Raw genomic sequence first — 19,006 nt, 5'->3', positions numbered from 1 at the left:
TGTTGTTGCCACAGATCAGGAAATTTGGCATTTTAAGGAAAACTATGGTCCAACTGTTTTTAATCATAGCTTGGTTTGGCAGTCCTGCTGCTGCTGAAATAAATGCATCAGAGAAAATTATAATTAAGACTGCATTTAAAATTAGCCTACTCCAAGTTATTATGTTAACACTTGAACTTTAGCCGATCTCCTTCATCAGGACTGTTGGGGTGCGGTTTGATACCGACAACATGAGCAAGAAAAACCACAACTTCATCACAATTTCCGTGTGAAATAACCAAAAGTGTTCTAACTTTGGCAGAAGATAGATGCTGAATGAAAATCAGAGGTTTTCAGGGCCTTTAAGACATTTAGGAGGCAGCCGTCAGGGCCAGTTTTGGGCCACCGCAGACTATGAAGCAGACTATCTCCTGGGAGTCTGAGAGTTGACCTACACAGGACGTCCAGCAGCTGTTTGGCTTATTGTGCTGTGACCTTGCTGAGCCGCTGTTTGTGCATTTAGGGACGTCCCCTCGCAGCCCCCACTTTCCTCATCCTCATACCTTGTTTTGCTGCACTTCCCCTTCGCCGTACGTTTTCTACATATTCCATCCACATTATCTACTCTCCTCACCCACCCATACATTCACACTCACACTTACACTCCCCCCCCTCCTTGGATCCCCTATATGTTCTGCATAGTGTTTGTTATTGTGTTAAACAGTGTTTTCTGCTTCTATTTCCGTTGACTATATAAAAATAAAGCTACAAATTAGAAGTGTGGGTACTGAGATAAGTGCTCGTTTAAGAGGAAAGGAAGGTCTAATGAAAGTAGAGCTGATTTTTCTCTTTCTTGTTCAGACAAAACAAACATTTTTCACCATTTTACAAACCTTTTATAATCAAAATGAAGAATTGATTGAACATGAAATATAAACAGATTAATCTGTAATGAAAATGCTGCCAAGGTGCATTTTGGGCAAAAGCTTTGGGCAAAAGCTGGATTGTAGGATCCAGCTTTTTTTTTTAAAAAACTTCCCCTGTGATAGAGACTAAAAATCAGGGAATCTGCTGCTTCAATTTTTTATCATTTTGTTGTTTCTGTGTCTCTTGTGATTCCCCAGCCGTATGGAAGGTCAATACTAAATCTACAGTGAGCCCCCTTTTAAGGGGTATTCCACTAATTTCTGATGTTCATAGTCACCAGATGATGAACTTTTTGAATTGATAAAGTTTTAGTAACTTCTTTACCTTTTTCTTTCACAAGCATCATTCCTAAATTTCCATACCAAATCCCAATTTGCAGATTGTCATGAAATTTGACCACATTATGGTCTCCAGAGGATGAACCAAAGTCAAGCCTCTGAATGACATTTCATTTTGCGTCACTCTCAGAACAAACGATCATCTTTGCAGAGATGATCACGAGTTCTCAGAGTTAGATTCTACATCTGATGCAGGTATTTGTGGTCCCAGAGGATGAATCATAATGTTTTTTAGATGACCCTATGAGGAGTGTGTGTGACACTGCTGCCTCTAGGAGCTGCTAATGAGGCTGTTCAGACTTTATCTAAACTTTGTTGCAAGTGTCTTTATGTCTGTATCCTATACGTCTGTGTCTAATTCACAGGGGCTCAAGCCGATGGACCACAACGGGCTCTCCGACCCCTATGTCAAGTTGCACCTGCTGCCGGGAGCCAGCAAGGTGAGCGCCACGTTAATTAATGTTAAACCCCCTCAGGATTTTTTTTACTTTCCATGATTGCATTTCTCGTAATGTCATAATGGTTTTATATTACTGAAAGTGTGGTTAGGAATGTGTCGCTGGAAGCAGAAAAAGCTCACAAATTAAGATGTCTTTTGTTTTTCTTATTTGTTTAACTGAAGCATAATGTAAAAAAAAGACTAGACAGAACCAGGCAAACTGTTTCTACCTGTCTCCAGTCTTTACGCTAAGCTCGGCTAACCACATCTCGACTCCAGCTCCATACAGAACAGACAAACATGAGTCTTTTCATCTCACTCTCCTAAAGGAATTGAGTGAAAATGTTTTTCCGTGTCTGATTCCGTGAATCAGGAACAGGATCAGGAAGACGTGAAGAGAATAAATACAGTTTTTAATGTCGCTTGGTGTCTCTTCAGTCCGTCATTGGAATAACGAGGGACAGCTGCAGGTGGATTAAATTCTGCGACAACATTTAAACAAGCTTTTATGGGTCAACAAAGACGTTTTTTATCCATACATATCATATTGTCCTGAGCTCTTCTTCTTGGTTTCTCAGGCTGTAAAAAATGAGGAGAAGGCTAATAATCTCTTTCTTGATTTTTGGAGCACCAGAGCGAGGGTTTGTCAGTGCAGCATTAACTGAGTGACCTAATCCAAACACTTGCTAACAGTTATGAAGACCATTCCTCTTAACGTCACGCTGCGAGCCGAGCACCGGTCTGCACTGCTTCCACACCAATATGATCCCAAAATGCACATAATATATGAATCAAAGATGAAGCTCTGTCTTGAATGTCACCATGCAAAATGACTCTGTGGTAGTTTTATATGAGACAATGAATTGTTTAATTTGCTTGCGTCTGACAGAAGGCCTTGAGGCTGCTTTAATCCTTTCATTACAGTCCTCAAATCTAATATAGATCCTGTGAATGAGTACGTTCCTCTAAAGCTGTGTGATTATTCATCAGTCTGACTCACAGCCCCCTTTCTTCTAAGGCCTTTTTCAAACTTAGTTCCTTTTGATCTGAATGTTATAACTGTTAAGTATCTGCTCTTTGACTTCAGACCTCTGTTATATGTGAAGCTCTCTAAAAGAAGGATGAATAGTCATGTAACTGTTCTGTGGTGTTTGGTGGGTCGTTCTTTAACCCTTCAGAGTCTAGGACCGCCACACGGCGTCAAAGTCACATGTCGCACGTTTGAAAACGTAAAGCTGTGACACAAGCACGCAGATGCTCAGTTCAAAGACTGTTGGAAAGCGGACACTTCAAACTTTTTACAAGTGTTTGAATTTTGTCGATCGGCCTATTAAGACTAAATTTATGAAGAGCCGAAGTCGCGCACTACAGCTCTTCTACGAGTTAGAAGATGCTGAATCTGGGGAAGAACGTTCTGATTCTGAGGAAGACTCCTTTCAGAGGATGAAGAGGATGCTGCACGTGAAGACGAACAAGAGGAGGTGTCAGCGCAGACCCCCGCTCCTCCAAAGATCCAACTAGTTCCTGCTAAGATTTTGTGTTTCTTTTGCACTTTTACATCCAGTGTGTCCATATATTATGTCAGAATAAATAAATACTTGTAGAATCACATAGGTGAGGTTGTGCTGAAAAGAAAGACACAAAGAAAGGCCAGACTCTGAAGGGTTAAACTAACACAGCAGTAACAGCCAGACTGTCCGTGTTCGACTATAGTCTAAAAATAACTGCTTAGAACCAAAGATGGAGACCAAAGATTTGAGATTTAAACAAACAAGACAAACAACTGAGGCCAAACTATGCAAAATGAAAGACAGAAGACCTCACTAATGCTCACCACACTGGAAAATACAACTGCTGGACAGTTTAAATAATTAATCAAAAGAAAACCTCTCTATTATGCCACTAGTGGAGTGAAAAATGAGAAGATTTGCCTGAGGGCGGCATCAGTGGAAAAAATAATGTTGTTACCTGCGTACATTGAACAAGTACTGCTAAGTCTGTCGGAGCTAAAACATTGGCACAATTATTTGTAAGTTTCTTAAATCATCATGATTTCTGCTGATTATTCAGAATAATTTCTGCTGTTGACTGTAAACCTACAGGCTGAAATATGAAGAGTAACTCTACACTAGATTTTGGAAGAAAGAAAAACATCCCTACACAGACCTCAGTGGGTTAAAAGGTCTTTTAAACCTCTGACCGAACCCAAGTCCAACATCTGACCACAGCCGGCTGTACCGTAGCCTGGTACCATGGTGCCACATTATAAGCCTGATGTCACCACTGAGCAGGGTTATTAGACTGTCTGCAGTTACTCTTCAACAATACTTCACTGTAGAGGTTGAGTCTCATTTATCCTGTGGGTACCACGACTGTATGAGCGTTAGATGTAGTTAGAATGAGGTGTTGTGACTGATAAACGTCAAGAGGAAAATGTTTTCTGCAAAGTGCCATATAGATTTCATGGTACGGCTGAGAAAGTCCGCAGAGCTGCTGGTACTTTTGTAAACCTGTTTTTATTTTTCTACTCACATTTATACATAAGCAGAGACTGCAGCTCTCTTTGTTTTATGAATGTAAATGCAGCGGTGGAAGTATCCAGATCCTCCGAGTGTTCAGACGTCCTTTACTTAAGTAAAAGTACAAACAAAAAAATTACTTTACAGGTAAAAATCCTGAAATCAAAATGCTACTTTAGTAAAAGTACATAAGTATTATCAAGAAAAATGACTTTGAAGAATCGAAAGTAAAAGTACTCATGATGCAGAATGGCTTCTTTCACTGCGAAGAATATTATATCATAGAATGAATGTTGTAGTTTGTCACTGTGGAGCCAGTTTTAGACCCTTTGTATTCTACTGGGTAGTTTAATTGTATAGTCCTGCATCATATCATACAAGTGTATCATGTGTTTTTACCTAAAAAGTCTTGAATGAATATAGTGGAGTAAAAAGTAGAGAAATGAAGAGTAGATGTGTAGCATCTACTTAGATAAGAGACAGATACACTAATATACTCAGTCATGGCTGAATCTATTCTGAATCTCTGAAATCTGAACTGAAGACTCAAAATAAGATAAATGCATGTGTTCTGGCTTTTATTTGTGCATCGTATGTAAATGTATAAGTAGAAGTATGTTAATAACATTTCTAACCCCCTCACATCTGATTTGAATGAATTACCGACTGCTTCATGTGTGCCGACGCTGATTGTGCCGTGTTGTGACGCAATTTGTTGTCTTGAAATGTAAAAATGGGCTAATTAGTGCGACCGCACTGATAGAGCAGTGATTATTAGCATTCCAGTGTGTAATTAGCCGTTCAGTGAGTAGGAAAGCCCAGGGCCTGACGACTGTAATGAAACAGTAGCGTAATAATTGTCACACAACACATGGAACAGGCCCATAAAACGAATCAACAGTCTGCCTGCTGCTGGTCTCACTTGGACAGCTCCTCCCCTTTAATCTCATGAGTTACAGGAGAAATCTGCCAACTGTAGATATCATCTGTGATAATATCCATCCAACGAGATCTCTCAACAACTAGTGACCAGATTTGCTGTGTAGATTCATCGCACCCTGAGGAGGATTTGATTCTTGCAGCAAAGTCAGTGTGTTGTTTTTTTTTAAGACTGTCCACAGACTAATGTTTACAAAAGCAAAATGCCATCGACTCTGTAATCAATTCACATAGATGAGAAGTGTGTTTGAGTGGTTTTTCCAAAAGTCTGTGACACATCCTTACTTTTTGGACACAATACTTCTTGCACTGGCAGGGGGCAAAGGGTAAGTGTACTGTGTCGTCCTGCCTTCACTCTTACACTCACACACAACTTGGTATTGACACTAGGTTCTTTTCCTTAGTGAGAAAGGGTCGAGGCACATGATCCGTGCATGCAGCAGTCTAATTGGTGGCTATTTGTAAGACTAGTGGAGCTACAGCTGGACCGCTTGAGTGAGCCTTGATGTCCAGAAGAGTCTGAATATAATGTAGACATGAGGCTCTATGGTTGGATATAATGAACAGTGAATGTTTAAAGGTGAGTTAGGTGAAGGTTAGATAACGCATGATGGGTCAAAACCTCATTTAACGAGATTAAAGGGCTTCCAGTGGGAATGTTCGCCAACTTCTGGCACGTTACACCGTTTGTTTTGATGGCTAACCACAACCAGGCGCCACCCGTTATTCACAGACTTCAGTTATTACCGTCAGTCACCACTCGTGTCTTCAAAGGGTTGAAAGAGCCAAACACACACTTTCTGTTATCTACAACATTGAGCTTGGCCTGCTCCCCCTGCCATCTGTTCCCCATCCCCGCTGATAAAGTGGCACAATGTCAGTCCCCTCTCACATCTTCAAATGATTCTGTTTAAATGCAGCTTGTAAATTAATTAAAATGTACTTTCAGGACTTCTTGAACACTGCACAGTTATTCTTTAGTTTTTTTTTTTTCTGTTCTTTAGGGAAAGCCTGGTTTCTGCTCTGTACTTACTTGAGATCTGTCACTCACACAGTGTGACCGGTGCTGCATATTTTTCCAGTGACTGGTTTGGGTTTTTGCAAGGGGTTTTCCATTCTTTATGTGTCCTACTATGGTGGCTGTCACTGCTCCTTTCATCTTAGTTTAGAGAAGCAGAGCAGGCTTGTATTTATATTCTAAAAAAAATATGGATTAACAGTGAAATCAGGAGGCGTCACAGAGGTCTTTGTATATTCCTGCCAGTAAAACAAGATGCTGTCACCTTCTTCCCGCTCTGATATTCTCTCGCTTGCTCTCAAAATAATCATTAGGCTCGGTCTAAGAGCCTCATTAAGGCCTGCTAAAGAGGTCATAAGTTCTGCTTGTACTCTAATCAGAAGTGAAGTTTCACGCTCTGCTGCAGAGCCAGATCACGGTTTCATCTCTTTTGAGACCCCGATCAAACACAGTGAAATGCCAGTAATTATTCCAGATTAAACTGTCGATTACTGGCAGAGATTAAATACTGTAAAATGATGATGTTTTCACAGGAGCACGAGGTGATTAACGGCTGCAGTAGACACTTTTGGGCATCAAATATCAAAACCATTTCAGCTTTCATATTTGCTAAAACAGTAGGACTTAAGTTGTGTGATGTGATGCAGATAAACAGAAAATACAGACGTGAGTTACAAATTTAGCAGCTGATGAAATGATGATATAACATCCATCAGGTTCAGGAGGAGAAAACTTCCCTATTTCGAACAAAACTCCAACATTGTTTAGTGCATATTATATTTTGAATTATGTAAAGCCACACTAAAAGCAATGTTTCTGGAGACGCAGTGCTAAAATGTGTTTGCACAAACACATTTGCCTGCATGCTCAGATTTTTAAATTACCTTGAAATTAAGTCCCGTCTTTTCATATTAGTCAAATGAATAATTTGGTGCCTAAACTAATACCCCAAACGCACCATTGTCGGGTAAGAAGGGTGTAAAATGTGACTGTGTCATCCATCCAGCTGTTCCTACTCGTCACGATGATGAGTTGTCTATCCACAGGGTGGGAACACCCACCAAGTGTCAAAAGCTCCCAGCAGCCACCAAGGTCAGCCACCCGGGCCATTTACTTTATCACAATATAGCACGTGAACACCTCGGCTTTATGCCGTGTTTGGCCTTAGTGGAGCCATTTAGTGCGTCACTTTGGGATGAATAACAAAGCTGGGTCGTTATTTAAGTCCGTTGGCAAGTCTGAAACAATTGTTGAACAAAGGAATTAACAAAGAATGTGTCACATGTCTTCTGTTTGTGGAGGAGCGTCGCTCGCTCCAGGAAAATAACCCAGATAATGTGTCGGCCCTGTTTGTCATTTTTTACAGTTTGGTTTGAAATGTGCACAAAAACTGAGCCTCAAACAAAACAGACAGAAGAAAATGGATAATATTAGTAAGGTGCAGGCTATAAACACAGCTGTTTTGAGCCAGCAGCTATCAGCTGGTTAGGTTAAATGTTCCTAAGAAAAAGAAAAGCGGGTTGCTGAACTGTCTGTAACTTAAGTGTGTGTGTCTGCAGCCCACTGATTGTCCCTCCTACACAAATCTGTGTTTCAGCCCCACTACCTCTCTCTCAATTTCCTTACGGGAGCCTTTTGAAATGAAGCTAGTTGGAGCAGAGATCCAGAGGTCAATGCAAAAATACTGCAATAATTGGCTTGAGAGCAAGGCTTTTCATCCTCGGCAGCTGAAATGACTTGTGGCACGGGCTGCTCATTTGTTGCACTGCCCTCCGTCTGTGAGCAGGTGGTGGCGGGGAATCATTCCCCGCTTAGTGCATGCTGATCACACGTGGGGAAGAGATACAGCAAGTTCACTCTTCTTCTCTTTAATTGCCCTCATCCCCCTAGTTAAAACCAGCTGCCTTTCATTATGTCATTTCAGGGATCTGAACCATTTGAGGCTTTGTAACCTTATAATGAAATACTTTTTGAGTCATAACTGCAGGTCGACCCTCTTCATTGTGATTTATTGACATCCCTGCCCACAGGTAACTGTCGTCCACCAACATTGTAATTCAACTGATCGCTTCCTCTGCTTTTTGCCGTCCTGCCAACAATCCACTTAGTAACTATCAAGTTTAAATATTCAAGGTGTCCCCCACCAACAGTTAGAACACTTTGACCTTCATAGTGGATGAGAACACTGCTTTAGACAATTATGAAGTAGGCGAATGGACGGGTGCAACATTAAATATCTGCTTTAAGGAGAAATTGCATTTACTTGCATATACTTTATGCTGCTTGCTCGTATACTCTTTTCATGCAGCTACATTAATTTCATTTTCACCACAGCTAAACTGCTCATTAACTGGCTTTATGCAGCAGTCTGTTTCTCCTTTGTGTGGACAGTGTTTCCCATAAATATGTGCCTTTGTTTGTACATAAGGGCGAGTGGAAGTCCATCACACATCAGGAATGTCTAGATTGGCTTTTTTTTTTATTACTTCAGCTGTAAATAATTACAAATCTGTCACTGAACAACAGCAGGTGAAAGGTTATTGTCCTAGTCAGTGGTCGATTATCAAAAACAGACCACCTGACCATTTCTCCATATGTGATCTATACATATATATATGTGTGTGTATATACATAATAGCTGAGGATGCAGCAACATTTAGCAACAACACATCACAGTTTTCTGCCTCAGTGGTTCTAGGTCCATTCACATACTTCATATTTTTCTCAATGACTGAAGAAATTTGATTCCATAGATTGATTTACAGCAGCCGGTAAAGTTTTTTGTGTAACTTTTATTGGTAAACAGAAGAGCAGCGTGGTGGTGCAGGTTTGTGGTCTGAACCTTGAGCCTTGAACCTGTGTGGAGTTTGCATGTTCTCCCCGTGTTTGTGTGGGTTCTCTCTGGGTTCTCCGGCTTCCCCCCCACAGTCCAAAGACATGCAGGGGTTAGAACCAGAAGCACAGAAGACAAGAAGACGAGCTCAAATGCTCGACGTGAGACAAACAGATGGTAAAATGGACAGCGAAGACACGACACCAACAAACAGACACCATCAAAAACACTTACTACACAGGTGGAAACAATCAGGGCGGGGTGGACACAAGGGCAGGAAGTCAAGGGGCCCGAAATGAGAGGGAAACGCCACAGTAAAACAGGAAATACATAAAACACATGAACTAAACTTAACAAACTAGACGACACCTAACAGCAGGTTATGTTAATTTATGGACTCTAAATTGCTCGGAGGTGTGAGCGTGAATGGTTGTCTGTCTCTGTGTGTCGATGTACCCCGCCTCTCGCCCCAAAGTCAGCTGTGATTGGCTCTTAACCTCCCGTGACCCTTTAGGAGAAGTGATATATAGACAATGGATGGATGGAGGGTGAGCACATAAGCAGCACACAGAGGGTACAAGCACATTTACAGCTCTAGAAACAATCAACTCAAATACAGTCAAATAAATAATAAGAAAAGTTTTTAAATGTTCAGAACATTTTTCTGGCTTGATAGTTTGAAAGGTTTTGCTGAGGGAGAATTTCTGACTTCCTGCCTTCAGTGCTGGGTGTCTGTCTTTGTAATCTGTGTCATTTTTGCCTTTATTTGATAGTAGCTACAGTAGAAGACAACAGAGACACTGGAAAACCTTGAAAACTGTGTGAAAAGAAAAGAAAATAATTCAATAATTAAAGGAATTCACACAAGATTAGAATTTAATCACTTAATTGAGTTACAGAATAAAAATATGGTATTTGCATTTTCATACAAAATGTGGTTATCAGCCTTTAAAATATCATTTTAAACACTTCAAGTGTGTGTGTGTGTGTGTGTGTGTGGGAATCAACCACTGATTGAGGGAGAAACAATCAGCGAGAGCCTTATTACGTGGAACACCACCATCAGACTTGCAAATAATCACACCAGCTAATTGATTAAATTCAACAGAATCACATGTCCTCAGCCATGACTCACACAGCACAGTATCGTCATCCTCATCTTGTCATGTTCAGCGGCGCGCTCGCAGGATTTCCCGGCACAATCTCACACTGATAAAGCCGCGTCGCTTGTCATAGCCATTTTCATCACCTCGCTAGACCGCAATTGATGTAACTCTGATAAAGTAAGCCGGTGAAATGCTACATAACGGTCTGATGTCCACTTTGATATTCATCGATGCAATTCTTGATAATCCAGACACTCACAGACTTTTGTCTGACAAGCATGAAATATCTCAGTGTAGCAACAACAGTAACACAATATCCTCCCAGGGAGTAAATCCTGATTTTTCTAATTTGCATTTCATTGACATTGAAAAGTTTGAGTTCCCTCCTGGAAGAGAAAACTTTGGCCCACTTCCCAAAACAGGATGTGCACAGTTTACCTGAGGCCTTAATCACAAATAGGTTTTATTTAAACTGATGTAAATACTTTAGGTGGCTGTAGTTTCAGCTCTGTTGTTCTGTAACACCATTAGACTCTCCACAGACACAGTTTTTAAAAGAGGATATAAATCGATGCAGCAGAACTGCAGATATTCCCTTTTTTATTCCGCTCATTGTTGCTCCTCGTCAGATCCTGGCGCCCTGACTCGACTCCCTCTGGAGCCACAAAAGGCTTCATACAACCTTTTTTCTCATATGCCGAAGTTCTCCCTGAGACCCCTGAACACACTTTGATTAGTAAAATCAATGGAGCTCCACTTTAGGGTCGTCTTTATAAATATTGTTGTGTTGTTCTGAGTGAACATTTTTAGCCTGACATTGTAATTTTAAGCTTTATTTCAATATTTGTTTTTTGTTTTTTTGTTGTTTGACTACTGCAATGTTGAACTATTCACTATTACTTGGTTTTCTTCAGTAATAAATAGATCTTTTGTTTTCTATCTCAGTGTGTCTGGTGTCACTCTAGTAGTAGAAGTGGTCACTGTGCCAACAGGTCCAAAGGAAGTGTGTCAACCACTGCATTCTTTCTAATTAATCAGTAAATAACATAACCTGCATATGCCAATACAATCGGATGTTTTACTCTGCCTTTAACAAAGGTTTTTGGTTTAAATTGGGATGGTTGCAGCTGTTGCATGCTTTGGTTAGTAGCTAGGCTGCTAGCGATAGCGTTAGCTGCTAGCAACCAGATGTTTCAGTCAATCTTTATCGTAGCATCAACATTTCAAGATCATTGTCTTGCGGCGGCCTTTCTAAAATAATGAGAGATCCACATATTTTGTGATGATGAAGGAGTTGAATATTTGAAGATGCCGATCTACTTTTGGGGGGGGGGGGGCTGGGGGGGTTGTCTACTTGCCCTTTCACATCATTCACTTCCTGCATGGCTCTGATTATGCCTGTCAGCTCATGTAAACTAAGTCTGCTGTTTATTTTTCATTCCCGACAGTGTTCAATATGCAGCAGCGAGCTTGTGTTTGCATGCGCACCACCAGACGTCAATGCATTGACAAATTTCCACCGAGGCGCAGAGGCTTAGGGTACACGTTCAGGGGTGTTTTTATAATTCTGGCAGGATTTCAATGAAACGTGACACCTGAAGGATGAGCTCTCTCGAGCCGTAGGAAGGAGCCAGTGCTTAGTCAATCATGATGTTCAATCCCGTTAAATGGACAACCTCTCCATTTGTCTTTCAGGCCAATAAACTTAGAACCAAGACCTTGCACAACACACTCAACCCTGTCTGGAGCGAGACCCTGACCTACTACGGCATCACCGACGAGGATATGGTCCGCAAGACACTCAGGTACGCTCAGCTTTATGTCCTACGTGTGCACAGAAAGAAAGAAAAGCAATAGAAGAGCAGGACAGAAGGGATGAAAGGGGATGACAAGAGGGAAGGAAGGAAATGAAAGGAAGAATGGGGGAAATACGAAAGGAAGGAAGGAGATAAGAGGAACAGAATGGAAGGAAGGAAAGGTAGACAAGGAAGGAAAGAGGGAAGGAACTGAGAGGAATGGAGGGAAATTAAAGAATGGAAGTAAAAAAATATGGAAGAAATTATGGAAAAGAAAAAAAAAAGGAAGCAAATGAGGAAAATAAAACAGAGAAAGAAAGAAATATGCCTCTCTGTCTGCCACTTTCTCTTCTTCCTGCTAAATCACTTGTATTTGATGTCGTTATTTATCCTCTGCATTCCCTCTCGCTACAATTTATGTGTACGAGGGCAAACCTGAGCGTGTGATATCCCCCGATCGGTTGAGCAGCCGGGGGAATCCTTTGTTTGTATCTCCAAACAGCACTTTTACTTGGGTGAGATAACTTCCTGTTTTTGTTGGTTATTTGTATTTCGCTGCAACACCTGAGAACAGACTAAAGCCTGGAACACAAAGCTCTGCTCGCCACGATAAACACGACACTGTTATGCAATGGAAGTGTTACTTCACTGTTCTTTGCTCCCTTATTTTTACCAAAGTGTTAACACTGTGGTGGAAGGAGGTTACGCAATCATATGTGTGTTCATTTTGGTAGCTACAGTTCAGTGTACTGTACATCCCCATGGCAGGTGGGCCGTATGCTGCGGAGGATTTTGGTTTGCTTTAGTTTTCTGTTTACCCCCGAGCATCTAAGTAACCAGCGTGTGTGTGTGTGTGTGTGTGTGTGTGTGTGTGTGTGTTACATCATTGTTACACATTGTTATGTTTGTTGTATCCTGAGAAAAATCAGGTGTCACTGTGGTAAATGTCACTTTTAGGCAGCTGTGTCACTGTGTCGGTCTGTCCGTCCATGGATTTTGACATTCATGGTCACCAGAGGGTGAATCCTGCTGGCTTTGGTGACCCCCTGATGTCTCCTCTAGCGCCACCATGAGGTTGGCCTTTTCTGGTTTGGAGTGATGATCTGTTTACTGCTCACTGCACAGTAAACTATTCAGTGGTTATCATACAGGAAACACTTGTGCTAAGTCTCTTAGAAGCATTTCAACACTGTTGTATTGTGGGTAGTAATGAACTTCCCAGCGTCAAGAATCTGGCAGTGTTTGCTCCCTAAAACTGTCACCCAATTATGCATGATGAGCTTTATTGGATTAATGACTTGGGGATGCACAAGACATCATCAAATCATCCCGAAATGTCTTCATCATCACACAATAAAAGCTCGATTCCATCATTTGTATTTATTTTAAATGTAATTAGTAACTCCTCAAACCGTGGGATTGCTTATTTGTTTAAATGCTGTGAACACACTGTATCTCACAACTGGAGGAGTAATTGTTGAATCATTGTTGCTGCCTGGAAACCTTATCAACGCCCTGCAAATTCATGATGGTTGTTTTGTGGGGGGTTTTTTTCAGAGCAGGAAAACAATATGACTGTGTTGTTGCTGCATTTTGAGTGCCATAGCAACAATGAGTGTCAGTAATATCGGCAACAATCTGCGGGACACTTGTCTGCATCCAGGCCAAAAAAAATGTGTTCACATTGCAGTGCCTTAATTAACTATTTTGCAGAAACAAAACAATACTGTAAGAACGGCCTCCGCATTCCCAGAAAACACGTTTCATTTCTTGTTGTAAATTGTAATTTGAATTCAGCACCACCTGTCCGTGGAGCAGATAAGGTTGTTTTTTTTGTTTTGTTTTTAGCCACTGAGTTTCATCGGGATTCTGATTACGCCGCACCCTACAGCGCTAATACACATTACTAGTGTCGTGGGTGCACAAAAGGCGGCATGTTTTCCTCCACATGGCGGCTGATTATGCAGAGAAAAACACTTGAAACCAACAGTATTCCACCGCATGAGCCTGATGTAGTCATGAGTGTGAATCATGTCATGCCAGGGCTGTGAGTGCTTACGTAGGGACGGCTCTCTGCATTTATTGGAGACGTAGATCCACAGAGAGCAGCGTTGTCTCTCACCTATAAATGGCATTCATTATTAATCTAATGAAATGGCAGAGAGGAATATAGATCTCCAGTGTGGAAAGTAAAAGTGAAGCCCGGCGTTCTCCATGTGAGCCTTTGTCCTCTAGTTTTATGAATTGAGAGCTATTTTTCAGTTCACCATCAATCATTATCTTTTGTGGGCAGTTACTTTGTATTATAATGAATCTTTCTTTGTAATTGATTGAAGAATATGCCAGTAAACACACACTAATGAATTCATAGGATGTTGTCATGCATTGAAAAGAGGATGCGTTTATGTGTTCAGTGGAAAGTAAACAAGCTGAACGTACCACGCACCGCGGCACAATTCAATTCCAGATGCACTAATTGAGTAAATAAGACAAGCACAGCAAGATATTCGAGTTGAAGTTGTGATTGGTTTTACATGATGTTGACATGATCAGGAACAATGTTGTTTTTCACCTGAAATATCTCACTCATCAAGCATCAATCAGTTTAGTACACGTGACTCTTCTGATCCATACATGGCCGAACGCTTCCTAAATTATCCCGTCACTTTTTGTCATGCTGATTGAATCTGACAAACATCTTGTGAACTCCTTCACTTGCAGAGAGCTTCTAGTGGTTTGATTTCAGTGGGAGTAGCTTGATATTTAAGAGAGGATTTTGGTGAGAGGTGCACCCCTGAGATGGAGGATGATGAGCTCCAGGTGGAGAATGACTGGGTTTTATTGGTTTGAATCCTCTCCTCGGCAACAAAACTTTAACCTGAGCCCCACTTCATTCACAGCCCACTCTCCTCCCGCTCTGCTCTTCCTCTTCCGCAGGATTTCGGTGTGTGATGAGGACAAATTCCGCCACAACGAGTTCATCGGGGAAACGAGAATCCCCCTCAAGAAGCTGAAGCCCAACCAAACCAAAAACTTCAACAACTGCCTGGAGAAACAGTTACCTGTAAGTCCACCGTGCCCACACACACACGTGGTTGATATACTATGATACACTACTTTTACTATACTTTGATTTACATTACTATCCAATGCTCTGTTACATTATACTCAACTATAAAACGTGCCATAGTGCACCATACTGTTCTATTATACAGTATATACTATACTATAGAAGGGATACTATAGAGCGAACCGCTCATTATTGTGTTATACTACACAGTACTATATTATATTACACTGTACTTGCTCATGTGGGGATTCTTGAGTCCTTCATGTTGAATTCCTGAATCGTTGAGTCTCTCTGTTATTTAAAGAGTTTGGTCTGGACCTATATAATGAATATATACACTGTTGCCCATAAAGTTGGAATAATTGTTCAATACCCCCAATTTTGCTAAATCATTTATCAGTTATTTATCGAGAATAAATCACATTGTCACAATCATTTCATGAGAAGAGGGAAAAAACATTTTATTCCAACTTTATCAGAATCAGAATCAGAATTACTTTAATAATCCCCAGGGGGAAATTGCATTTTGTTACACACAGCTCCAAAAGAATAAGAATAAGAATACACTTCACACACAAGTAAAATATAAATATATAAAAGTATGAATAAAAAAAAAAGATGTATTAAAAATTATTATTACAAATTATTACACAGAGGTAAATTACTGCACCAGGTGAGTCCAGAGTCTTATAATAATAATAATAACAACAATAATACCACTACTAATAAAGATATATAACAACATGCACAACCATAGTAAGGCGCTGTACTATATAATACCAATAATACTACTACCACTACCACTACCAACAATAATAATATATAACAACATGTACACTCAGAATGAGGAGATGTATTATATAAATTATAATAATAATAATGCTAATAATAATGATGATAATAATAATAATAATACAATATATACAACAACATGTACACTCAGAGTGAGGAGCTGAATCATATAATAATAATAATGCTAATAATAACAATAGTAATAACATACAACAACATGGACACTCAGAGTGAGGAGTTGTATAGATTAATGGCCACAGGCAGGAATGATTTCCTGTGGCGCTCTGTAGTGCATCGTGGTACAATTAGTCTGGAACTGAAAGAACTCCTGTATCTAACCAGCACTTCATGGAGTGGTTTGGACACATTGTCCAAAATAGCTCCCACTTTGTGAACCATTCTCCTCTGTGACACCACCGTCAGAGAGTCAAGCTTCACTCCTACAACGTCACTGGCCCTGCGGATCAGTCTGTTCAGTCTATTGACGTCCTCTACCCTCAGCCTACTGCCCCAGTACACCACAGCATAGAAGATAGCACTGGCTACCACAGACTCATAGAACATCCTGAGCAGAGTCCTGCAGATGTTGAAGGACCTCAACCGCCTCAGAAAATAGAGGCGGCTCTGGCCCTTCCTATAAAGGGCATCAGTGTTCCTGGGCAACAGTGTAGATAAAGACTGATTGATTGATATACTAGACTAGACTATACTATACAATAATCAAGTATAAATTATAATAATGAGTGTAATATAATAACACTATGTTATACTATACTCCAGTTTATAATACACTGTATCATACTATACTCTCTTATACTATGTAATATGTCAGTATACAGTATATTTAACTATACTATACTATACTACTGTATAATCCAGTATATATTATAATATGCTTCAATAAACTGTGTTACACTATATCATACTGTACCATGTTATACTATACTATACTATACTACTTGGTTGAATGCATTTCTTAATATTTCAAGCTGTTACGATCGATTAGATGTTCTGCACTTTAGCTTATATTCCAGATGTATCTCTCCCACCGTGTGATGGCTGCATTTGCTTGCAGTGTGCTGCACAATAACATTTCAATTAAATGAAATCAGGAAGTCATTGGAAAGGAACATGTAATAATAGAGCAAGTACTTGAGCAAGTACTCGAGCATGTGGGTGGCCAAGGTGAACAGCCCCGACTGCACTATGCTGTATGGATTTAATGCTTCGTGGCTGCAGGGTGGTTTGTATTAGCTATGGACCATTTTATTTTTCTTCTCTAAGGGTCACAACATGGCAGAACAAGCCTTGAACTGTAATGTGTGCCTTATAGAGAGTATCAGCTCCAGCTCCATGGTGACTGTCAGTAGATCAGCAGATAACATGTTATACTATATCTTTCATCTGCCTGTTCATGAAACAAGCCAATAATGTGATCAGTAGTGCAGGAAAAAAGCCAATACCTAAAGTGTTTTTCATTGTTGGGGGGATTTTTATTACTAAACTGATATTTCTAACAAAGCGACGGGTTTCTAAATGCCTCTCTGAATGTTTTTCCACTTCTATTTCTGCTTGGTTTTTCAGATCATGTACACATCTCACCATATGACTACATTTCTCAATTTCCCTGAGCAATATTCGTTAATTCTTCAGGGTACACTACACAGCTGTATGTCAAGGCGCTTAATCATAGGGTTTGATAGGGAGGACATACATAAAATATCCTGTTGGCTTTGTTAATTAATGTTTTTATTACATAATTCTCCCAGGGTCGGCATGTAATTGTAAACTTATTGAAACAGATAATCAAACAGGTGAAAGATGATCTTTCTTTAGACACTTGCGACAAGGGTGTTACACAGAGTTCATGCTGTTAAGACCACAAGAAGAACACCAGGGCCAGCGACAGTACCTGTAAGGATTCAGTCTTAACCACATGACAGATTAGAGCGCTGGGTTTGGAGCCCATGAGTGGGGTACAGGAGTGGATTATGTGTTGTGAGAGCATGGGAGTGGAGTTGAGTATCATTGAACTGTGATTGAATATCCCTTTCAACTTGCCTACACAGTTTATGGTTTATAAAAATGGACAAAGTGTAATTCTGGATGATATTATTTGGAGTAGAGCGCATGCTTGCCTTGTGTTTGCAGAGACAAGTTCCTGTTGCTCCTCTCATATGTTTTGTTGTCTCTGTGGGAGTGTGAAACAGCATCCAAAAATACAAAATACGCTCAAGTGTAACTGGTATCAAAACAGCCACCGTGCATTCACCATTCTGGGCCCTGATTTTGTCGTGGTTTATTTGGAGGAGACACATGCTACCATATACTGCCATATTTTACATGTGTGTGGTCTCTTGTCATTTGTGATTACAGTTTACAGACACATGGTTCATGTTGTGCAGCATTAGCTCTGTATGGCTTTGTGGTATAAATCAGAATATGTGTAAGGTGATGACAGGAGACAAAAGACTGCTCCATGTGATCAGTTTGGATATTGATATTAATACACTGTTGCCCATAAAGTTGGAATAATTGTTCAATACCAATTATTAAAATACCCAATTTAGTTAAAGCCTGAATCCACAGTTTGCAAAGGTTCATTGTGGTTTAAGTTTCACTGTGATATGTTTGGAAGAGTTTGATCAATAAAGTTGACAAGATATAAACTTTATTTATCAAGAATAAATCACATTGTCACAATCATTTCATGAGAAGAGGGAAAAAACATTTTATTCCAATTTTATGGGCAACAGTGTAGATTAAGATTAAGATTAAGATGCACCTTTATTCATCCGCCAAAGGGGAAATTCACATATCCACAACAGCGACATCAGAAAATGTACAAGAAAGAAAAAGAAATTTAAAAAAATAAAGTAAAAAAAATGAAAAATAAATACAAATATACAAAATGTACAAAAAATACAAAATAAAAAATGTACAAGAATAAAATCTAATACAAAAATTTGCTATTGGTGGTTATGATAAATCATGGTGACAGCCATTAGGAGGTGCTATCAGTGCTGATATCTCACTCTCAGGTGTTCCCATCATGAAAATGATTCAAAAGAGTTAAGGTAGACCTCTACAGCGAAGAGTAGATGGATGAATTTACTTTGTCTTTGTACAGGATCAGACTGGCAGGCAGCAAGCAGTGGCTTTATAATTACGTCACACTGCATAACCATTCTTAGGGGTTGTTTGTTTGCTCTCAGGTTGCTTTGCTGTATTGCACCACACTGTCATGTGT

The 19,006-nt window shown here is 40.1% G+C and overlaps 1 protein-coding gene across 1 annotated transcript in view; it reads left to right on the top strand.

Moving 5' to 3' along the window:
* The window catches only part of doc2b (double C2-like domains, beta), a 107,700-nt gene that overhangs the window by 74,056 nt on the left and 14,638 nt on the right, over positions 1-19,006 (top strand). The window contains exons 4-6 of the mRNA XM_070843888.1: positions 1,610-1,684; positions 11,794-11,903; positions 14,832-14,958. Of these exons, the coding sequence (XP_070699989.1) occupies positions 1,610-1,684; positions 11,794-11,903; positions 14,832-14,958 (312 nt within the window). The remainder of the gene's footprint in view (positions 1-1,609; positions 1,685-11,793; positions 11,904-14,831; positions 14,959-19,006) is intronic.

This window comes from Pempheris klunzingeri, chromosome 14, assembly GCF_042242105.1.
Source record: "Pempheris klunzingeri isolate RE-2024b chromosome 14, fPemKlu1.hap1, whole genome shotgun sequence".
NCBI lineage: Eukaryota > Metazoa > Chordata > Actinopteri > Acropomatiformes > Pempheridae > Pempheris > Pempheris klunzingeri.
This window is presented reverse-complemented; position numbering and strand designations above follow the sequence as displayed.